At 41.8% G+C, this 19,711-nt stretch overlaps 1 protein-coding gene across 2 annotated transcripts in view; it reads left to right on the forward strand.

Annotated features, from left to right (window-relative positions):
* The first annotated feature begins 12,548 nt into the window (after positions 1 to 12,548).
* The window catches only part of IRAK3 (interleukin 1 receptor associated kinase 3), a 51,673-nt gene continuing 44,510 nt past the window's right edge, over positions 12,549 to 19,711 (forward strand). Inside the window, exon 1 of one of the 2 annotated variants that reach the window (XM_082351245.1) lies at positions 12,549 to 12,902. In XM_082351245.1, the coding sequence (XP_082207371.1) occupies positions 12,749 to 12,902 (154 nt within the window). In that variant the 5' untranslated portion in view covers positions 12,549 to 12,748. The remainder of the gene's footprint in view (positions 12,903 to 19,711) is intronic. The other variant, XM_082351244.1, reaches the window with a different exon arrangement.

Here is a 19,711-nt window from a genome sequence, read left to right on the forward strand (position 1 = left end):
ACGGAGCATGAGCAGAAGAGTTACACACAATATATAAGTGTGTACACTCTTCCTTGCCAACCATTTGCATTTAGCATTCAGGCAGCCCCATTAGTGCAGAATTCTATTAGACCTGTAATGCATGGGAGTTAGGCTAGATTGAAAACCAGTACAAGATGAAATTCCCTGGTGGTCCAGTGGTTAGAACTCTGTGCTCTCACTGCCGAGGGCCCGGTTCAATCCCTGGTAGGGGAACTAAGACCCCACAAGCCTCACGGCATGGCCAAAAAAAAAAAAAAAAAGGAAAAAGCAAAACAAAACAGTACAATATAAATGCGTTACATCTGCAGCTTAGTAAAGAGAAAGGGAGGGAGGGTGCAGACAGCTGAAAGAGGCCAAGCTTTCCTTACCAACCAGAACTTACTTTGCAGAAAGAATGGTGTTCTAAGAAACATGAACGACAAAGGAATCCTATCATAACTTTTAAAATTTGTGTTACTTCCCAGCATTAGCCAACCACTTACACTGTAAACGAAGATACAGAAGGAAAGAGAGATAGCACAACTATAGTTTCTTTTCCCTTTAGTCCATCCTTATCCGGAAGCTGAAGGTAGAGGGTGTTGGTAGATCGTGCACATATCAGGAAATGAAATAAAAACATTTTGAGTTAATTTCATGCAGCTTTTCCACAGTTGAAGTAAGAATGAAATACATAAGCATGTACAAGCTATGAAATACAAATTATGTAAGTTTGATGATTCCACACATGAGTTTGCATTTAAAACTGGCATTGCAAAAACAAAAAACAAAAAAAACTGGCATTGCACAATATAAAGATCAATGGTAAAACGTGTGCTAATAACTTTAAATGATATCTTTTTCTTTACTTAAAATGACATTAAATAGCAAGTTAAAAAATCATGGCAAGTCAAGAGACTGCAAAAGAAACAAAAAAGCTTTCTGTTTTAGTACATTTAATGGGACCTCTCCTTGCCTTTTAAACAAGGGGCCCCGCATGTTTATTTTGCACTGGGCTCCACATATTATGTAGCTGGCTCTGCTAGTGCGACTGTATATGGGGAAAGCCCTTTGGAAAATTGTTTGCCAATATCCACCAAAGCTGAACATACACAACAAGGTCTATGACTCAGCAATTCCACTTCTACATGGAGCATACCCTCAACAGAAATGCATACATATATTTGTAAAAGATATAGAAACAACCCAACTGACCAACTAGAAACAACCCAACTGACCACTGTTGGTAAAATGGATTAAAAAATTGTGGTATATTCATATAATTGCATAGTTTCTACAATGAAAATGAAAAAATTACTACTATATACAACATGAATGAACTTCACAAACCTAATGTTAAGCAAAAGAAACCAAATACAAAGAATATGCACTATGAGATTCTATGTAAAGTTAAAAAGCAAGCAAAAGGGGACTTCCCTGGCGGCGCAGTGGTTAAGAATCCGCCTGTCAATGCAGGGGATACGAGTTCAAGCCCTGGTCTGGGAAGATCCCACATGCCACGGAGCAACTAAGCCCATGTGCCACAACTACTGAGCCTGCGCTCTAGGGCCCACGAGCCACAACTGCTGAGCCCACACGCCTAGAGCCCGTGCTCCGCAACAAGAGAAGCCACCGCAATGAGAAGCCCGCACGCAGCAACAAAGACCCAATGCAGCCAATAATTAATTAATTAATTAATTAATTAATTTTTAAAAAGCAAGCAAAATTAACCTGTGGTCTTAGACATCAGGAAATTATCTTTGGGGAGTAAGAAGGGATAAGAACTGGGAGAAGGCACTTAGAAGGACTTCTGGGATGGCTGATTACATATGTTTACTTGTGATAATGTAGCAAGCTGTTTATACTGAGGGTTGTGTACTGTTTTGTGTATTATACTAAAATTTTTAAATTGTGTTTTTAAAAGTGACAAAAGTTATTTGCTCCCTCTCAGTTTAGATAAGAAAGTTATCTTATGACAATAAAGCACTTAATTGCAGATATGGAATCCAATAACTCAGTATCCTCTATTTTTTTTAAGCTTATATTTTCAAGAACAAGTTTATTTGTTGTTGTTGGGTTTTGTATTGTTTTGTTTCTGGTTTTGGTTTTTTTTGGCCACACGGCTTGTGGGATCTAGTTCCCCGACCAGGGATTGAACACCAGCCTTTGGCAGTGAGAGCACAAAGCTCTAACCACTGTACCACCAGGGAATTCCCTCCTCTATTCCTTTAAAGCTGCAATTACAAAGAAAGTGCTTTGTAAATAAAGTCACTAATCTAAACAAATTTCAGGGGTTTTAAAGACCTATCTGCATCTCTCCTCTTCCTGCATCTTTCCTCTTCTTTCTTACTGTCTCTTCTTCTTTCTCCCCTCCTTTTCACTTAATATGTTTGTTCTACCAACTACAGGCTAAAATCTCTTCTAGATTATTCCCAGACTATAATAATTCTATCCTATTCCTAGATTGACTCGAAAACCTTTTCTTTTTTTTTGGCTTTTAGATAATAATCTGCGTTCGACATTGAAGGAAGTAGAGACTTAAGATGCTACTATCTTAAAATTTTTTTTTAATCTTTAGAGTTTTATCTACAACTCAAGTTTAGGGACCAGAACAGTAGAGGTTTACAAATCTCATGAATTACAGAAAAAGAGCATGGGCTTTTAGAGCTAAATAAATTTGAGTCTGAATCCTAGCTCAATCACTCACTAACTTTCAAGCACCCAAACTTATATCTCCAGGCCTAGATTTTTTTCTACTGTAAACTAAGAATCAGAACACCTAAACTGTGGATTTGCTGGAGTATTAACATATGTAACGTTGGAGACAACATGTGTAAAGCACTTAGCTCTGTGATAGCAGGTGCTCTACTATCTCACCCTCACTGAATCTACATAGGTAGGATTTGAGTGTTATTGAGAAATGGGGAGAATGTTAGAAGGAGGGAGGAAAAGCAGGCATTAAGCATGGCTAGAGGTAGAAATGAACACAACCACCATGAAACAGACTTTAGAGAAACTTGAATAGTAGGACTTTATTATGTAATAGAGAGTCACTAAGGAAGTAATGTGATGAAATCTCTGTTTAATGTAGATTAATTTGGAAATAAAATGGATTGGGAGAAAGCTAGGCTAGATGCCGCAGACCGGCTGCAGAAAGCTAGAAGTTCCTGGTGGTGAGGGGTAAGGAACTGAAAAGCACCAGTATGGGGTCAGAAGGGCCAAGACAACTGATGGTTGCAAGGCAAGTTTATTCAAAGAGCATGAATGTATATATAGGTTCAGCACGGAACGAACACTAGGCAACAAATCAGTAAACCTTGTATTTCCACATAATTCTGTCGCCACTATCTATGCGCCACTATCTATGCACCACTATCTATGCACCACTATCTATGCACCACTATCTATGCGTCAGCATGCCTTATGGGCTGTTCTTTGGAGATACAGACTTCCCCCTCAGGGCAGCACGTCCTTCTTCTGGGGAACAACCAGGGGCTCTTAGATCCAGAGCAGGCACCTGGAACGAAACTGGCCGCAAGCCATTTTCCTTTTTTACGCTCAATACCGCAGCGTCAGGAGTGTATACCAAGAAAGAGACAAGCAGTTCTCCGGAAAGCAGAAAGCTGAATAAGCTTACAGCTTGGGGGCCACCACAGCTAGAGAAGCAACACAGTTTTGAGGTTAAGCCTCAGTTTCCTCGTCTGTAAGATGCAGATGGCACAGATACGTACTTCAAGGAGCCCTCATGTGAATACATATGTGTGGTATAATAAAAAATGTATTTTGTTTTTGTTCTCGGTTCCTGGCACAGAGCTTCAAAAAACCTTGGAATTTCTGGAGTGATCAGAGTATCTTTTGTTATTCACAAAGAACCCCTTTCCTCCATATCTGAATTTATGCTAATTTATGAGGTGACTTAGGTGGGCCTTGAGATAGTTACAAGGAAAGGGCTGGCCAAACCAGAAAGACCAAGCTTGTGATTAGAGGGTTGGAACTTTCAGCCACACCCTCCTAGATCTTGAATTCAATCAAGTGGTCGATGATTTAATCGATCATGCTTATGTAACAAAATCCTAGATAAAAACTCTGAAACAGTGAGGCTCTGGGAGCTTGTTGGTTGATGAAAGCATCCATGTCCTGGGAGGATGGTACACCTGGAGGGGACAAGGAAGCTCAGGACCCTTCTAGACCCTGTTGTGCTGTTTACCTCTTCATCTTGCTATTCATTTGTGTCCTTCATAATAAAATGGTCATCATAAGTATAGTGTTTTCCTGAGTTCTGTGAGTCGTTCTAGTGAATTATCAAATTGGTGGGGGCTGGATTCTGGGAACTCTCAAATATGTAGTCAAATAGGCAGAAATACAGGTAGATTTGGGATACCTGAGACTTGCAGCTGGCATCTGAAGTGGGGTCAGTCATGTAGAACTAAGCCCTTAACTTGAAGGACCTGTATTAACTCTGGGTAGTTAGTGTCAGAAATGAAGGCCTTTGACCTTAACTTGTGGGGTCCATGCTAACTCCAGTAGTGAGTATTAGAATTAGATTGACCTGTAATACACTCAGTTGGTATCAGCATATTGTAGTTGGAACACAGTATGTAAAGTACTGACACAGTGCCCAGTACAGAGGAAGTGCTCAATAAATGATAGCTGTAATTATTATTGGCTAGAGGCAAAAGCATCACTTTTTTCATTTGTTAGACATTTGTTGAGTAATTACCCTGTGCCAAGCAGTATGCAAGGTATCCAAAGATGACTAGGGCTGTCCCACTACACTCCAACCCTCAACAAGCCCACGGGGAAATAACAACAACAACAAAAAGTGATGATGGAAATAAGTACTGAGTGCTATAGAACCAAAAAAGGAATGATTAACTTTGGGGAGTTTATAAATGGCCTCATAGAGTGTTTTAGTTTGCTAGGGCTGCTGTAACAAATTACCACAAACTGGGGTTTAAAACAATAGATGTTTCTTTTCTCACAGCTCTGGAGGCCACAAGTCAGAAATCCAGGTGTCAGTGGGGTTAGTTCCTTCTAGAAGCTCTTAGAATCTGTTCCATGTCTCTCCAGTGGCACTAGGCCTTCTACCTTCTGTGTCTCTATGTCTAAATCTCCCTCTTCTTATAAGGACACCAGTCACTGGATTAAGGCCCACCCTCATCCAGTATGACCCCATCTTAATTTGATTGCATCTGCAAACACTTTATTTCCAATTATGGTCACACTTAGAGGTACCAAGGGTTAGGATTTAAGCACATATTTTGGTATTACACAAGTCAATTTACAACACAGAGGTGGTGACTTCTCAACTGGTCTCAGTGGATAAGTAGGGGTTCACCAGGCAAGAGATGCTCAAAAAACACAAACATGAAATAACTAGTAAAGACAAATTGGAAAAGACTCAGACACTTGTGAGAGACATTACAGAAGAAAAAATTTTGTGACTTATCAATTAGAGCACCTAGCACAATGTCTGACACAGCAGTTGCTCAGAAAATTCTTTTGAATGTATCAATCAATTAATCAAAATTACTAAGAGTTCCCTTGGCCATGTCACCAGAAACAAGGAGTTGATTTTTCAGAAAATGATCAGTTTGGGGCATGTTGATTTGAGATGAAAGCAAAAAACTGAAATGAAATAAATAAATTCTGGAGACAGGAGTGAGAAGGGAGTCTGCAGGGCGGGCTAGGGCTGAAGACACAAATATTGGTGTGCGGTTTGCAGGGCAGAAATTGAGACACAGAAAAATCCCCTACGACCCACAAATATATATATATGAGTGTAGTCCACATAGAGATAATAGATGAAAATGAAATTATATGAAATCTCCAACTGGAATAAAAATATCCAAGAATTCAGCCTGTGGGTGCATGGTACAGGCCAGAGGAAGAGTCAGTTAGGAAAACAGAAGAAACAATCACGAATATAGGAAGAAAATACCAAGCATCATCACAGAGGAAAAAAAGGCAAAAATTCAAGAAAGATGATGTGATGAGAGTCTAATGCTCAGAATAAGCCCTGAGGCCATTTGATCTGAAAAATTACTAGTATCTTTAGACCCAAATATGCTGGATATTTTCATATACAGACTTGTTATTGCTTTCATTATCAAGACACCAGATTAAAATGCAAGCTTTCATTTTTCTTTCAAAAGTTCAGAACAATGAAATAAATTCAGTACAGGAACAAGAGGAACAATGACCACTATGAAAGGCTACACAATGTAGATGACTAATGACCAAGTGTTGTTAGGATGTGTACTCTGAAACCTGATGATGTGGCATTGTTTCTTGAATTTACGTGCAGAGGGTTTCTTATGAACTGAAATCTGTGTCATTCCCCCCACCCCAATTCATATATTGAAGCCCTAACCCCCAGTATGGCTGAATTCGGAGAAGGGGCTTCCAAGGAGGCAATTAAGGTTAATGAGGTCATAGGGTGTGCTGAAGAACGGAAGGGACAAAAAGTATCCACTGAACTGAGAATGCATTTTGAGACTGAAAAATGAGGCAGGCAGCTCTATACACTCGATGGATCAGTTTATTACAGGGTAACTTACTCACAGGGTGTGATTAGTTGGACAACAATCTGGAAGCATTCAAAGCTGCACTCCACACAGCTGAGGGGCCATTGGGACAATTTTATAGGGTTATGGGGGTAGGTGCTTGGAAACAGGATGTGTACTCCTAAAACAAGATTTATGAAGGGGTAACTAGTCTCGAGGGCACAGGGAATACGTCAGCAACATTTTTCATCATTTGGGGACTAACAGAGCATAGAGGCCACCTGGACCTAATGATCACTAAACAATATCTAATAACTACAAAGCCCTTGATGACAGAAAAGAGATTCACTACACAGTACAGCCCTAGGTAGGGTCAGTGGAAGGACAGGAGGAACTGAACAGGCCCAAGATGGCCCAGTTATGCTAACAGCCATGCAGGGTGGGGCCCTGATCAGATAGGATTAGTGTCTTTCTAAGAAGAGACACCAGAGTGTTGCCTCCCTCCCTCTTTCTCTCTCCCTCTCCCTCTCTCTGTTTGTGTGCATGCAAGTTAGGCAAAAGTTATTCTAGAAATACATTCTGGGGTGAAAAATACTGTGAAAACAATTTGAAAAGGAAATAGTGAAATGGGATGAACCATAAAAGTGCTGGAAGAAATTATTTTCTATAGTTGAAGGTTTTCTAATCATAGAGATAACACGTTAACTTTAGTAAGTTTAGAAAACACAAAGTAAGAAAATAAAATCCCCCAAATCCTTTCTATCAACCCTAAAAGGATAATTGTTAAAATTTTAGTATTTATTATGTTGTGAAATAATAGATTTTTAGAAAAATGTTTTGATACCTTAAATGGGAAAAGGCTGAGTTACAAGACAATGCAACCCTAATGTTCTTTAAAAAAAAAAAAAAAATATATATATATATATATATATATATATAGAGAGAGAGAGAGAGGGAGGGAGAGAGGGAGAAAGAGAGAAGGAACTGGGGGAATAATTATTGCATGTTATTTTCGTGAGGTCATTTTGATGAAAGCCCAAGAAACCACTGAACTTTCACTTTTTAAAATTACCAAGTAATGCACACTACAAATGTTCTCACCCCATTATTGATCTTTACCCTATTCCTGAACCTCAGGGCACCTATGACCCTCTAGAATAAGGCTCAAGGATGAGATGAAACTCAAAGATGGGATAGGTTAGTGATCTTTGTTTCAAAAATTATTTCTGAAACCAGAAAATCCCCTACGACCCACAAGCCTGTGTGTCCTTTGAACATTCATCCTTAGGGATACTGGGTAAATAGCTGCCACCAAGATAGTTGTCTCATACATATTAAGAGCTGTTATTTGCCTCACCTGCTTTCTCTCACCTGTTTTTAGATTTCTGAGACTTTGATGCCCGTGCTTAGCTGGAGCTTCACCACTGATAATACCATGTATCTGTGCCATTGTCACTTTGGCCTTCAGGGTTTCCTCAGCATCTCTGTTTGTAATCTTTGCAGTTCATTACTCTTACCTCCAGCTGGGGTGGAAACACTTTCTTCTTCTAGGGTCCAAAACTTGAGGGGGAGGGGTGGCACTAGAGAGCATTCCGTGGCAAATGGCTAGGTCATAGTGTGAAGCAGTTTTGCGGTTTCACCACAGCCCTCTCTTCACTAGAAAGTATGTATGCTGGCAGTGGGTCTGAGTCTTCATGGATTCTGGTGCAGTCTCATGCACGTCTAGCGCAGTCTCAGGCACATCTCATGAACTTCACATTGCTTCCACCCACACTGCCAGAATCATTCTCTACTAGCATTCATTTTCTCTCAGCTACCCAGTTGTCTCTCTCTGCAATCCAGTTTCCATGCCTATCTCACATCCCACAGATATAGCTGTAAATGTACATTTGAACTCCAGTTTTGGATAGGGGTTAGTTTCCCTCCCATAGGTTTCAGGCCCTCAGCAAAATCAGGGAGTAATACCAAATGTCTGTTCAGTGAATCAGGATGCATTTAGCTGCAAATGACAAGATCCTTGGTTTAAAAACTGATTTAATAATGGAATTTATGTCATATAATTATAAGTCCGCAAGCAGGACATTCTCCAGGCATAAAACAAATGAGCAAGTTAATGACCTTATCAAGCATTTGGTTCCTTCTCTCACTAGACCATCCTTAAGACTCACTTCATTCTAATATTGATCTCTGTGTGGTTGCAGAGTGGCTCCAGAGATGGCCAGAGCTGCCGCCTGTTCTTATTCAGATCAAGAAAGAGACAAATCTGAATGAGATTTGGTTCCCACAGCCATAAATCATTGCCAATTCCAGTCATGTGCCAGCCTGAATCTGAGTACATGGACCATAGCAATTTTAAATATGGAGGTCAAGGTAGACCTTAGCCACATGGGAAGAGCATACCAGGCAAGAGAATAGCAGGTACATAGGCTCTAATGAGGGATTCTGCCTGCTGTGTTCAAGGACCAGCAAGGAGTCAGTGTGGATATGCAGAATGAACAAGGAATCGTGATCAGAGGGTAACAGAGTGGAGGGGGAGTGGGAGAGAGAATGCAGCACGTATGAAGAATCTGATTTTTCTTCTGACTGCAATTAGAAGCCATTCTTGGTTTCTGAACAGAGGAGAGGCATAATCAGATTTGATTTAAAAAGATCAATCTGGCTGCAGTGTTGAGAAAAGCCTGTAGGAAGCAATAGTGAAAGCTACTTTTAGTTAAGAGACAACTACAGTGATCTGGATAAGACATAGTGATGACTCAAACCAGGATGGTGGTTGTGGAGGTGGAGAAAAGTGTCAGATTCTAAATATATTCTGAATAGAGTCAACAGGATTTGCTGGTGGATTGAACATGGGCTGTGAAGAAAAGGAGGAACCAAGGATGACTCTATAGTTTTTGGTTCAAGCTACTGGGAGGATGCAGTAACCTAGATGAGGAAGAATGTCGAAGGGCAGGTTCAGGAGGCATGATCAAGCGTTCAGTTTTGGACATGAGTCTGAAGTTCAAGAGAGAGGTCTGGGCTAAACAGGTACACTTGGCAATGCTAGGTAGATAGTTGGTATTTAAAGCCTCGAAACCACCTGAGATCACCAAGGGAGTGGGTGTCAATAGAGAGAACTATGGACTGAGCCCTGCGGCACTCCGACATTGAGTTAAGGGAGAAGTGGAGGAACAGCAAGGGAAGCTGAAGGGTGACCAATGAAGTCAGGGAAAATGTAAGAGAGTGTGGAAGATAAATGAAGAAAGTGTACAAGAAGGAGGGGGTGATCAACCGCGTCAAAAACGACTAGTCAGTCAAGTAAGATGGGGACTGAAACTTGACTATTATCTTCAGCAGTGATATGGACATAGGTGACCCTGAAGAGAGCAGTTTTAATGGAGTAAGGTGGGACAGATGGCCCTAGTTACAGTGGATTTAAGAGAAAATAAAAGGAGAAAAATTAGAGATGAAATAGTCAACTCTTCACTACAAAAAGGAGCAAGGAAATGGGATGATTGTGGCATCAAAGGGGACAATGACATCAAAAAGGTTTTTTGGTTTGTTTTAAGATGGAAGAAATAACTTCATATTTGTATGCTGATAGAACTGATCCAGTAAACAGTGAGAAATTGTTGATTTTGCAGAGCGTGAGAACAGCTGCCCTTAATGTCTTTGAGTAGGGGACAGGAGATGGGATCTAGTGCCCAAGTGAAGAGATTAGATTTAGGAGCCTAGATAATTGATCCATGGAAAAGGTGAGGGGAGGGGGAGTGTATATTAGTACAAATGTAGGTAGGTACTGTCGATGTGGTAATGAGATTCTGTGGAAGTTTTCTCCTGGTGCATCAGTACTCTCAAGACCATCAGCTGAGCATGACGATGGGGGAGAAGGTGATGGGATTGAGGAGAAAAGAGACGCCACATACTAGATATCAAGGAGATCAGCAGAGTAAATGGACTAAAGGCACAAGTGTGACTGCCTGGCAGCATAAAGGACCCACTTGAGAGCCGTGACTTTGATTTTAAACTGAGTCCAATTACCAGGGTTTTTATTCCCCCTCCCCCTTCCAGCTACATTCAGGTGTACGGGTAGAGCTCAAAATTGGAAAACTGGATTTCATCAGTATGGTAGATTTGCCAAGGGAGTTCAACAAAGTGAGAGGGGAGCAAGAGAATGGACAGCATGTGCAAGGGAGGGATTATAATAATTGAGTGTGGACTTTATGGATAAAGAGAAAAGTGAGAACGTCAAGAGGTTGGGGCCAGAGAGGAGGTGGCAAGATTTTGGACTTGGTATCCAGACGGGGGTAGGGATTGTTGGGGTCAGAGTATTAGAGGATAGGAGATGTACTATTAATGAATCTCGAGCAGATTAATGAAATAGAATTTACAGACGGGGTGAAGTTACTGATAATGAGAAGTTCTAGGGGATGAGTAAGTGGCTGAAATAGTGGGGAGGAGAAAATCACTGGAGAAGACATATCAAGGAACTGAGAGTCCAGGGTACGAGAAAGATCATCTATTTTACATATATTCTAAACTACCAAGGATTAAGAAGAAATTAGCACTGGAAAGAATTACAGTAAGCAGGAGCTATATAGTCTAAAAATGAGAAGGAGAAATTGAGGTGGGGGAGAGCAATGGATGATGGCAACAGTGAAGAGTAGTGGGTGATACAACCTGATGATATAAAGTTCAAAAGTCAAAGACAGTTTTAGGGAACAGGGTGGAAGCATGGTCTGATACTAACTGCCAACATTGAAAATGCAAGAAATTTCACATAATCTATACATAGATTTCGCATAGTCTGGCTTTCACATAAAATTCTTCCTTCTCTGTAAATCAGAAGATCTGGCAAAGCAGGCCGTGCTGACTGCTTCACTCAGCCAGCCACAGCGATTTCCTGGCTCCCTGGCGTATTTGAGTTTGGCTCCCCTGTTCCAGCAATTCAAGAACTACTGGATTAGCCTCTGTTACTCAGCTTATTCAGGTAGTCCCTTTGAGGGGTATAGGGCTTCTAAAGCGTGTACAGATTGGCTGTAAAATTCTAGCCATTTGAACACTGAAAACAGGGATACAGAAACTCTTGCCCAAACGATGTTGGTTTTACCAATTTTCAAGTACATTTTGTGGAATACTTTAGCTGAGAACGACCTGGAAATTCAGGTAGCTACGAAATGATGGTGCATCATCACTGTTGATCTCTAGAGGGCGTCATTCCCCAAAAGTCCAAATCTGAAAGGTTGCAAATAGGTGTTGATATTTTTCAGCGGATAGCCATCGTCCACTCTTCAGTCCTTCAGGCTGGGATTTTTCTCACCACGTTCGAAGCATGCCCTCTTTTTTGGCAGTGGCATTCGTATCATGCCTGCGGTGGGATATTACAGCATAAACGGTAGAAGATTTCAAAGCAATAGCCAATTTTACTTAAACTCCCTGTTGAAAGCAAGAGGAAGATGCTGTGAAGCACTTAGAGGAAGGAAAAAGTGGTCGAAAAATGCTTCATCAGGAAAGCCCATGGACAAGAGAAGGTAGAAAACCAAATAGCAGTTTTGGAGAAAGGACAGCCTCGAGAAGAAAACGACCACACTTTTATTTCATTTCGTTCTCTCTTATGTTTTTCTGTTCTTGGTATCTAGGTTCGTCTTTTTCCAATTATTATTTCAGACATACACATTTACCTGTTTAATTTCGGTAAAAGTTGGGAGGAAAGTGTGCCAAACGTTTAGAGTGGTTGTCTTCAGCTGGGGGGGCGGCTATGAGTGATTATTTTCTTCTTTCAGTTTTTCTGGGTTTTCCAAGTGCTCCTCAAGAAACAGGACAAAACGAAATAACTTTGTAATAAGAAGTCATGACAGGTCATCTCAGATCCATCCAGGCCAGGTCGAGGGGGTGGCGGACTCTCCATCAGTTCTGAGCTTCTGGTCTTTCTCCATCTCCCACTCTTTGCTTGGTCTCTTCACTCACGTCCCAAAGCCGGAGGAACGAAAGGACTGTTGAAAACCAAAAGCCAACCTGCAGGGGGAAGCCGGGGCCGGGCGAGCCAGCGCCGGGCCGGGCCGGGCGAGCCCAGGGTCCTCTCCGGAGAGCGGCGCTGTGCGTCACGTGGGCCCCGCCCAGGCGCGGCCCGGACTCCGCGCGAGCGGCCGTCTTAGCAGCCGTCGTGGAAACAGGATTTCCGTGGTTGTGCAACGGCATCGCGCTTCCGCGGAGAGGCCTGGGCTCCGCGTTCCTCTCCGGCCCGGCCCCTCGTCTCCGGCAGCCCAGCCATGGCCTGGACGGCGGCGGCAGCGGCGGGGAGCCGCGGGGCCCGCGGCGCGCTCTCGGCGCACACGCTCCTGTTCGACATGCCGCCCGCGCTGCTGGGCGAGCTCTGCGCCGTCCTGGACAGCTGCGACGGCGCGCTCGGCTGGCGCGGCCTCGGTGAGTGCGGCCCGGGCGGCGGGGGCCGTGAGGGGTGGCGGGGCAGCGGCGCGCACGCTCCGTCCGACGTGCGGCCCGCGCGGTCCAGGACTGCGCGGCTTCCGGGGGTCCTTGCTGCAAACCCGCGCTTTCCTCGCTCGCACTGGGAGCGACTCCCCAGACCCACCCCCGAGCTCCCGCTTCGTCCCTGAAACTTCGGGTAAGATTTTAAGTGAGCGGAGCCTTGGGGAAACCAGCTCCCCGCGTGAAACCATCTAATGCTTCTCCACGATTCCTCCCTTGCTTGGTTCGGAATATTTTCAATAAGAAACGCCTGTGGGATGTCTTCTTGTCCTTTCAAAATGACCCCCAGAATATAATTTTCGTATGAAGACATGTTTATACCTTTAAAGTATTTATCCTGTGGTGTTTTCAATGCACTCCCCTTAATTACACTTCAGGTGAAATGCTAAAGTAAACCATCATTTGTAATTAACGTGGCTCCCAGTTTTCTTAATTAAATATATCTTGCTTATTTACCCAATCTGGTGGAATGAAGTTTTAGGCTAGAGAGTGGCTTTTTAATTTAGTCTAGCAAGTTGGCTCCAAGACTTCATTTTATGCAGGCTTTGGAAAGTTGAGCAACGGCCTGTTGGAAGTGTTGAGTGTGATCAGAAATAATTCAGGCAAAAATCTGTAAGTACGTGCGTTCATGGTTAGATTTGATACCCCATGATGTCGCAATTAATGTTAGTTGAAAATAAACACAAATATGTCAAAGCGGCTTAGCCTTAATTCTCTGAAATAGCTATTATTCTTACCAAAAATAGCAGAAGACCAAGGAGGAAAAAAGTTTAATTTGTTGTTGATGAACAGTATGGTCACACTTTATGGAATGTGGCATAGGGTTTCTAGTTGTATAAGAATTGTTCATTATAGGCTCTGTAATTTTATATTGTAGCCCTTCAGTAAAAATCAGAAAACTCTGATTTCTGGAAAGCATGGACATTTCTAGTATGTATTTGAGAGATATCCCTCCCACACCAGATCTTTTTGAAATGGATGATGGCATGGCAGTTTTTGCACCTGTTGGTTTCCAGAGGTACTGAATTTGTAAATGAAAAATGTTTTTAGTCCAGTCCATGGTTAGTGAATGGACTGAGTAGATATCATAAATGTGTGAAGTAGGTTGGTGTAGACTGTGAAAATATAAGAACATATGTCTCATCTAAAACAGTGAGTACTCAGCCCCAGGTCACCGCTCCTTTTCAGGAAGTTCAGCTCAGTGTTGCTGAATCTTTCCTCTCCCACTCCCCTCTCTCCCTCCCTCCCTCCCCCCTCAGCATTGAAATTCGGATATTCATTCATTACCTGCGTTGTTTCATAAACCCTTCCAATGCCCCTGTCAGGCAGGCGCTATTATCATCAGCAGTGTTTGAACAGGTGAGGAAACTGTGGTGCACATTGGTTTAGTAACTGGCCCAAGTCAACAGCTGGGAAGTGCAAAGGGAGGACTTGAAGCAGATTATACAAGAAGGATGAAGTATATGAAGACTCTCTGGACTATATTCTAAATTTTTCTGTATATTTAAATCTGTTCTGGGACTTCCCTGGTGGTGCAGTGGATAAGAATCCACCTGCCAATGCAGGGAACACGGGTTCAAGCCCTGGTCCGGGAAGATCCCACACACCACGGAGCAACTAAGCCCGTGCGCCACAACTACTGAGCCTGCGTTCTAGAGCCCGAGAGCCACAACTACTGAGCCCACGTGCCACAACTACTGAAGCCCGCGCACCTAGAGCCCATGCTCTGCAAGAAGAGAAGCCACCGAAATGAGAAGCCCGTGTACCACAACGAAGAGTAGCCCCCTCTCGCCGCAACTAGAGAAAGCCTGCGTGCAGCAATGAAGACCCAATGCAGCCAAAAAAATTAAAAATTAAATCTTAAAAAAAAAACACCTGTTCTAAACAATAAAGTCCATTTAAAATTAAAACAAAAAACAAAAAACACATAGACTCTGGAGTCTGTCTACATTTCCCTCTATGACTTCCTCAGGGTCACAAGTACTGCTGTGTTCTTTCAGCTGCATCTCACAGTCTCCCTGAAGTACAGCCACTTCTGCCATGAAAGAACCATTCAGTGAACCATTTCAAATATGCAGCCCCATTTTCCTAGTAGTGGAAATAAATGAAGACCACCGAAATGAGAACAAGCAAAGGCTATTTATTCAAAGCAAGGGAGTCAGCTCCCATGGCTTGCATTTGACTGAGATGCAAAGGCAAGCAGAGGATTGGAAAAGCTTTATAGCTGAAAAAGAGAAGGCTTCAGGTATGCCCTGATTGGAGGCTGTTGGCATGGGGGAAGCTGTATGCAGGCCAACTAGGAGTGGGGAATTCTGTTTAATTAAGGGTACATATTTGGCTTTCTCCAGTTGGCCCTAAATTGGAATTGGGGCAAAAATTAGGAAAGCTATCAGCTATTAATGAAGCCTTGGCCATTTTGGGCCAATTGCTATAAGGGTTATTGTTTGGCTTTCTGGACTAGTTGCTACAGATAGTAGTTTGTCTTCCTAGACTGGTTACTCTAGATAGAACATTGGCTTCCTGGGCTGGTTGATGCATGTTGTGGGTTAGAGTTCTGTTTGTATATCTATCTGGCCATTGTTCCTTTGTATATTTGTTCTCTTATAGGGGAAGAGTCTAAACTGTTTACTCCTTCATACACCAGCTATAATTCATTGTGTAGGGGGTTTGTGCCCCTGCTGTCTGGACCAGAGCTCTAGAAGGAGACCTGGAACGGACCAGCTGCTTCATGAATTGTTGGCTCAGCAGAAAGGGAAGGCTGGCTCCGTTCCAGGTGGTTGAGGGCAACTGCTTGTGTTAAATAGGCTGAGTTTCCCTATTGGCGCAGTGAAAGGAAAAAGGGGGGAAAGAGGTGCAGGGAGGGAAAACTTGACCGTAGAGGACGGAAGGGGGAATGTTGGAGGACTGAATCAAGAAGACAGTTTCTTTTATGCTCAGGACAGCTGAAAGCCTGAGGATACAGAGGGTCCAAAATTCGATATAGAAAGCAACTGTAATAGTAATGGGCAAGAGAAGAGAAAGGCGGTAGAAGAGATTAACCAAACTAAGTGTTGGTTCTCGAGCTTATCATGATTCTTGATAATGGTGAATATCAAGCTATGTTTACAAAGGCAGATCATATGGTGGCCTATATGGTATAATCAGTGTATACAGGATAAGGTAGACAACATGTTAACAAACAGGAGTCACCTGTGCAGTCTTTAAAAGCTACAAATGCCCAGACCCCACCCCTGGAGCTGTTGATTCAGTAGGTCTGGGTCAAGGGTCCAGCATCTTTCTGTTTCTTGCCAAGCCCCACAGTTGAATCTGATGCACAGCCTGGTTTAGGAGCCATTTGCTTCGGCCAAATTGTCTTCTTTAATAACATCTTATTGTAACAATTACTTTACTGTAGTCTTTCACTACTCTACTTAATTCTATCTTTAAACACATTCTACATATTAATCATTAAATCACTTATATTTTATTGCTATTGAAAATGGTGTAAACACAAGATAATATATTCTCTGGTTGATGTTGATGATTTTATGGCTTTATAATGAAAGTAGGACCACTGTAGAAAATGCCATTCATCTTACAACTACCTCAAAGACATAGCGTATATGCAGAGCCTCTGGTGACAACTGATTTCATTACATTACCTTGAACTAGTGTTTAAATTGTTTGGAGCAGCTCACACTGTAAAACCTCTCAACACTTACAATGAGAGAGGAACCCTGCTTACAGATACTATGTAATAGGTTGTATTCAATTTTCTTCCTCTCAAAAAAGGAAAGAATTATCATAGAAATTATTATTAATCACTTTAAAACAAATTAAATGTAAAATCACATTAAATATGCATTTGAATATTTAGTAAAGACTTAAAACAATAATAATACTAATAATTGCCACCATCTTTTGAGTGCTTACTATTTGCCAGACCCTCTGTGCTAAGCACTTTACATGGATTATCTCATTATTTATCACAAAAACTCTGAGACAGGTACTCTTCCTATTTCCATTTTATAGATAGGAAAACTGACTCTCAGAGAATTTAGGTAACCTACCTCAAATCATAGTCTAGTATGTTGCAGACTAGGATTCTAACCAGATTGTCAGACTCCAGAGTCTATGTTGTTGTCTTTCTTTAATTTTAAATAGACTTTATTGCTTAGAACAGTTTTAAATTGACAGAAAAATTTAGAAGATAGTATCAGTACAAAAAGTCCTCATATATTCTATCCTTCCCATATACTCTGTATCCAGTTTCCCATTATTAACATCTTACATTAATTAGTATGGTACATTTGTTACAATATTGATACATTATTATTAAATACAGTTCTTACTTTATTCAGATTTCCTTTATTTTTACCTCAAGTCCCTTTTGTCTTCCAAGATCCCATCTAGGATATCACATTTCACACATTTCATTTAGTTATCGTGTATCCTTTGGCTGCTTTTGGCTGTGATAATTTCTCAGACTTCTCTAGTTTTTGATGACCTTTACAGTTTTGAGGAGTACTGGTCACTACTGATCAGTGCTGATCTACTGTTTTGTAGAATGTCCCTCAATTGAGATTTGTCTGATGTTTTTCTCATGACTAGACTGAGGTTGTGGATTTGGGGAAGGCAGACCACAAGAGGTAGAATGACATTTTCGTTACATCCTATCAGGGGAACACACTACATGACTAATCACTGTTGACGTTAACCATGGCTGGAGTAGTGTCTATCAGGTTTCCACACTGTAAAAGCAGTCTTCCCCCGCGCCCCCTCCCACCCCTTTCCATATTATGCTCTTTGGAAGGAAGTCACTATGTGTGGCCCACACTTAAGGAATAGAGAGTTATGCCTCCCCTCCCTGAAAGTGGAGTAGAACCCATGTTCTTTTGACCACCATGTCATTTCTCACATCTTACAATGTTCTATCTAGATCAAACTTCTACTCTTCAGTTACCACCCCTTTTTCTGTTCCGCTTTATGGTAAAATTCCTCAAAAGGGCTGTTTACACTCCAGTTTCTCCATTCTCCCTTGAATCTGCTCCAATCAGGCCTTCACCCCCAACTGCACTGCTCCATTGAAATTCCTCTTGTCCAGAGTCACCGTGGCTAAATCCAACAGTCAGTTCTCAGTCTTCATCTTATTTGACACAGCTGATCACTCCTTTCTCCTGAAAGCTTTACTTCACTTCTAGAACATTACACTCTTTATTTTCTTCTTACAGGTTCCTCGTTCTCTCTCTGATCTCTTAGAACGCCCCTGGGATTAGTCCATGGACCTCTTCTCTTCTGTTTATCTACTCTACCCACTATCTTGTCAATGCCATCTATGCGCTAATAACGCCCAGATTTCTTGCCTGGGTCTCTCTCTTGAACATCAGCACCGTCTACCTAGTCCGCCTATTTGCCTACTTGATAGACATCTCCAACTTAACAGTCCAGAAGTGCTCCCCTCCCCCAGAGTTTTTCCTCATCTTAGTTAATGGCAACCCCATCCTTCATTTGTTCAGGCCAAAACTATTAGTCTTCTGCGACTTTTGCTTTCTCTCACAAACCACATCCTGTGTCTCAGCAAATGCTGTTCGCTCGGCCTTCAGGATCTATCTAATAATCTGACCACTTCTCACCACTGTCACCACAGCCATCCTTGTCCAAACCACCATCAGATTGCATCTGGTTAATTTCAGCAGTCTCCTAACTGGGCTCCTTGCTACTGCATCTGCCCGCCTCAAGTTTCTTTTCAACCCAGCAGCCAGTGAGCCTGTTTAACATATGAAGCATCTTATACCATTATCCTGTTCAGAACCGTCCAGTAGCTTCCCATCTCACGGTAAACACCAAAGCCCTACATTGCTTTTCTCACTTCTTTCTTCTTATTTGTTCAACTCCAGATAAATTGGCCTCCGTGGACATTCAAGGAATGTTTTTCCTGTAGGTAACCTTGAGGCTTACTTCTTCACATCCTTCATGATTTTGATTAACTATTACACACCCTGACTATGCTTTTAAAACTGATACCCCTGTGCTCCCTTATGCTCTTTTACTGCTTTATTTTTCTCTGTATCACTTATCATTCCTCATATACTTTATATATATATACATATACATACGTATATATTTCTTTACTTGTTTATTGTCCATCTAGAAATAAGCTTCATGAGGGCAAGGATTTTTGTTTGCCTTGTTTTCTGCTTATTCCTCTAGGATCTAATATTGTACCTGGTACAGAGAAAGTATGCACTAAATATCTGTTGATTGAATGAATTAATGAATGAACAGATGTCTGTTAAACATCCAAAACCTTTTTGGGCAGAACCTTAGACAAAGTATTATACTAGATACAATGTCATGGCCCCTGCGTGTAAGGATTTTCCAATTTAACATAGGCAACAGAACAGTAGAGATGCTATAAAGTTTAACAAGGGAAGGAAGTATGGGAAAATAGTACTGATCATTACCTGAGTGTGGAATTGTACAGCTTCTGAGTTCCAGACTGAAACACTGGTGTTGAGGGTGAACTGTTCTTCACTTGTCTCCCAGAAGTCATTAAAGTTTGATCCTTCCCTGGGTCTGGGATTGAGAGAGCAGGACAGATGGAAAGATCCCTGAAAAATCATGCGCAGGCCTTCCTGTTTATGAAATAGGAGTCCTACTCATGTAGGGGGTAAAAAGTACACATAAGCTTAAGTGTGGACAAGTATTATTTCTTGTAAAATGTATGACCTAGTGGGTGTTAATGCTATGGTCTGTAAGAGGAGTTG

This window comes from Balaenoptera borealis (genome assembly GCF_965194805.1).
Source record: "Balaenoptera borealis genome assembly, chromosome: 13".
NCBI lineage: Eukaryota > Metazoa > Chordata > Mammalia > Artiodactyla > Balaenopteridae > Balaenoptera > Balaenoptera borealis.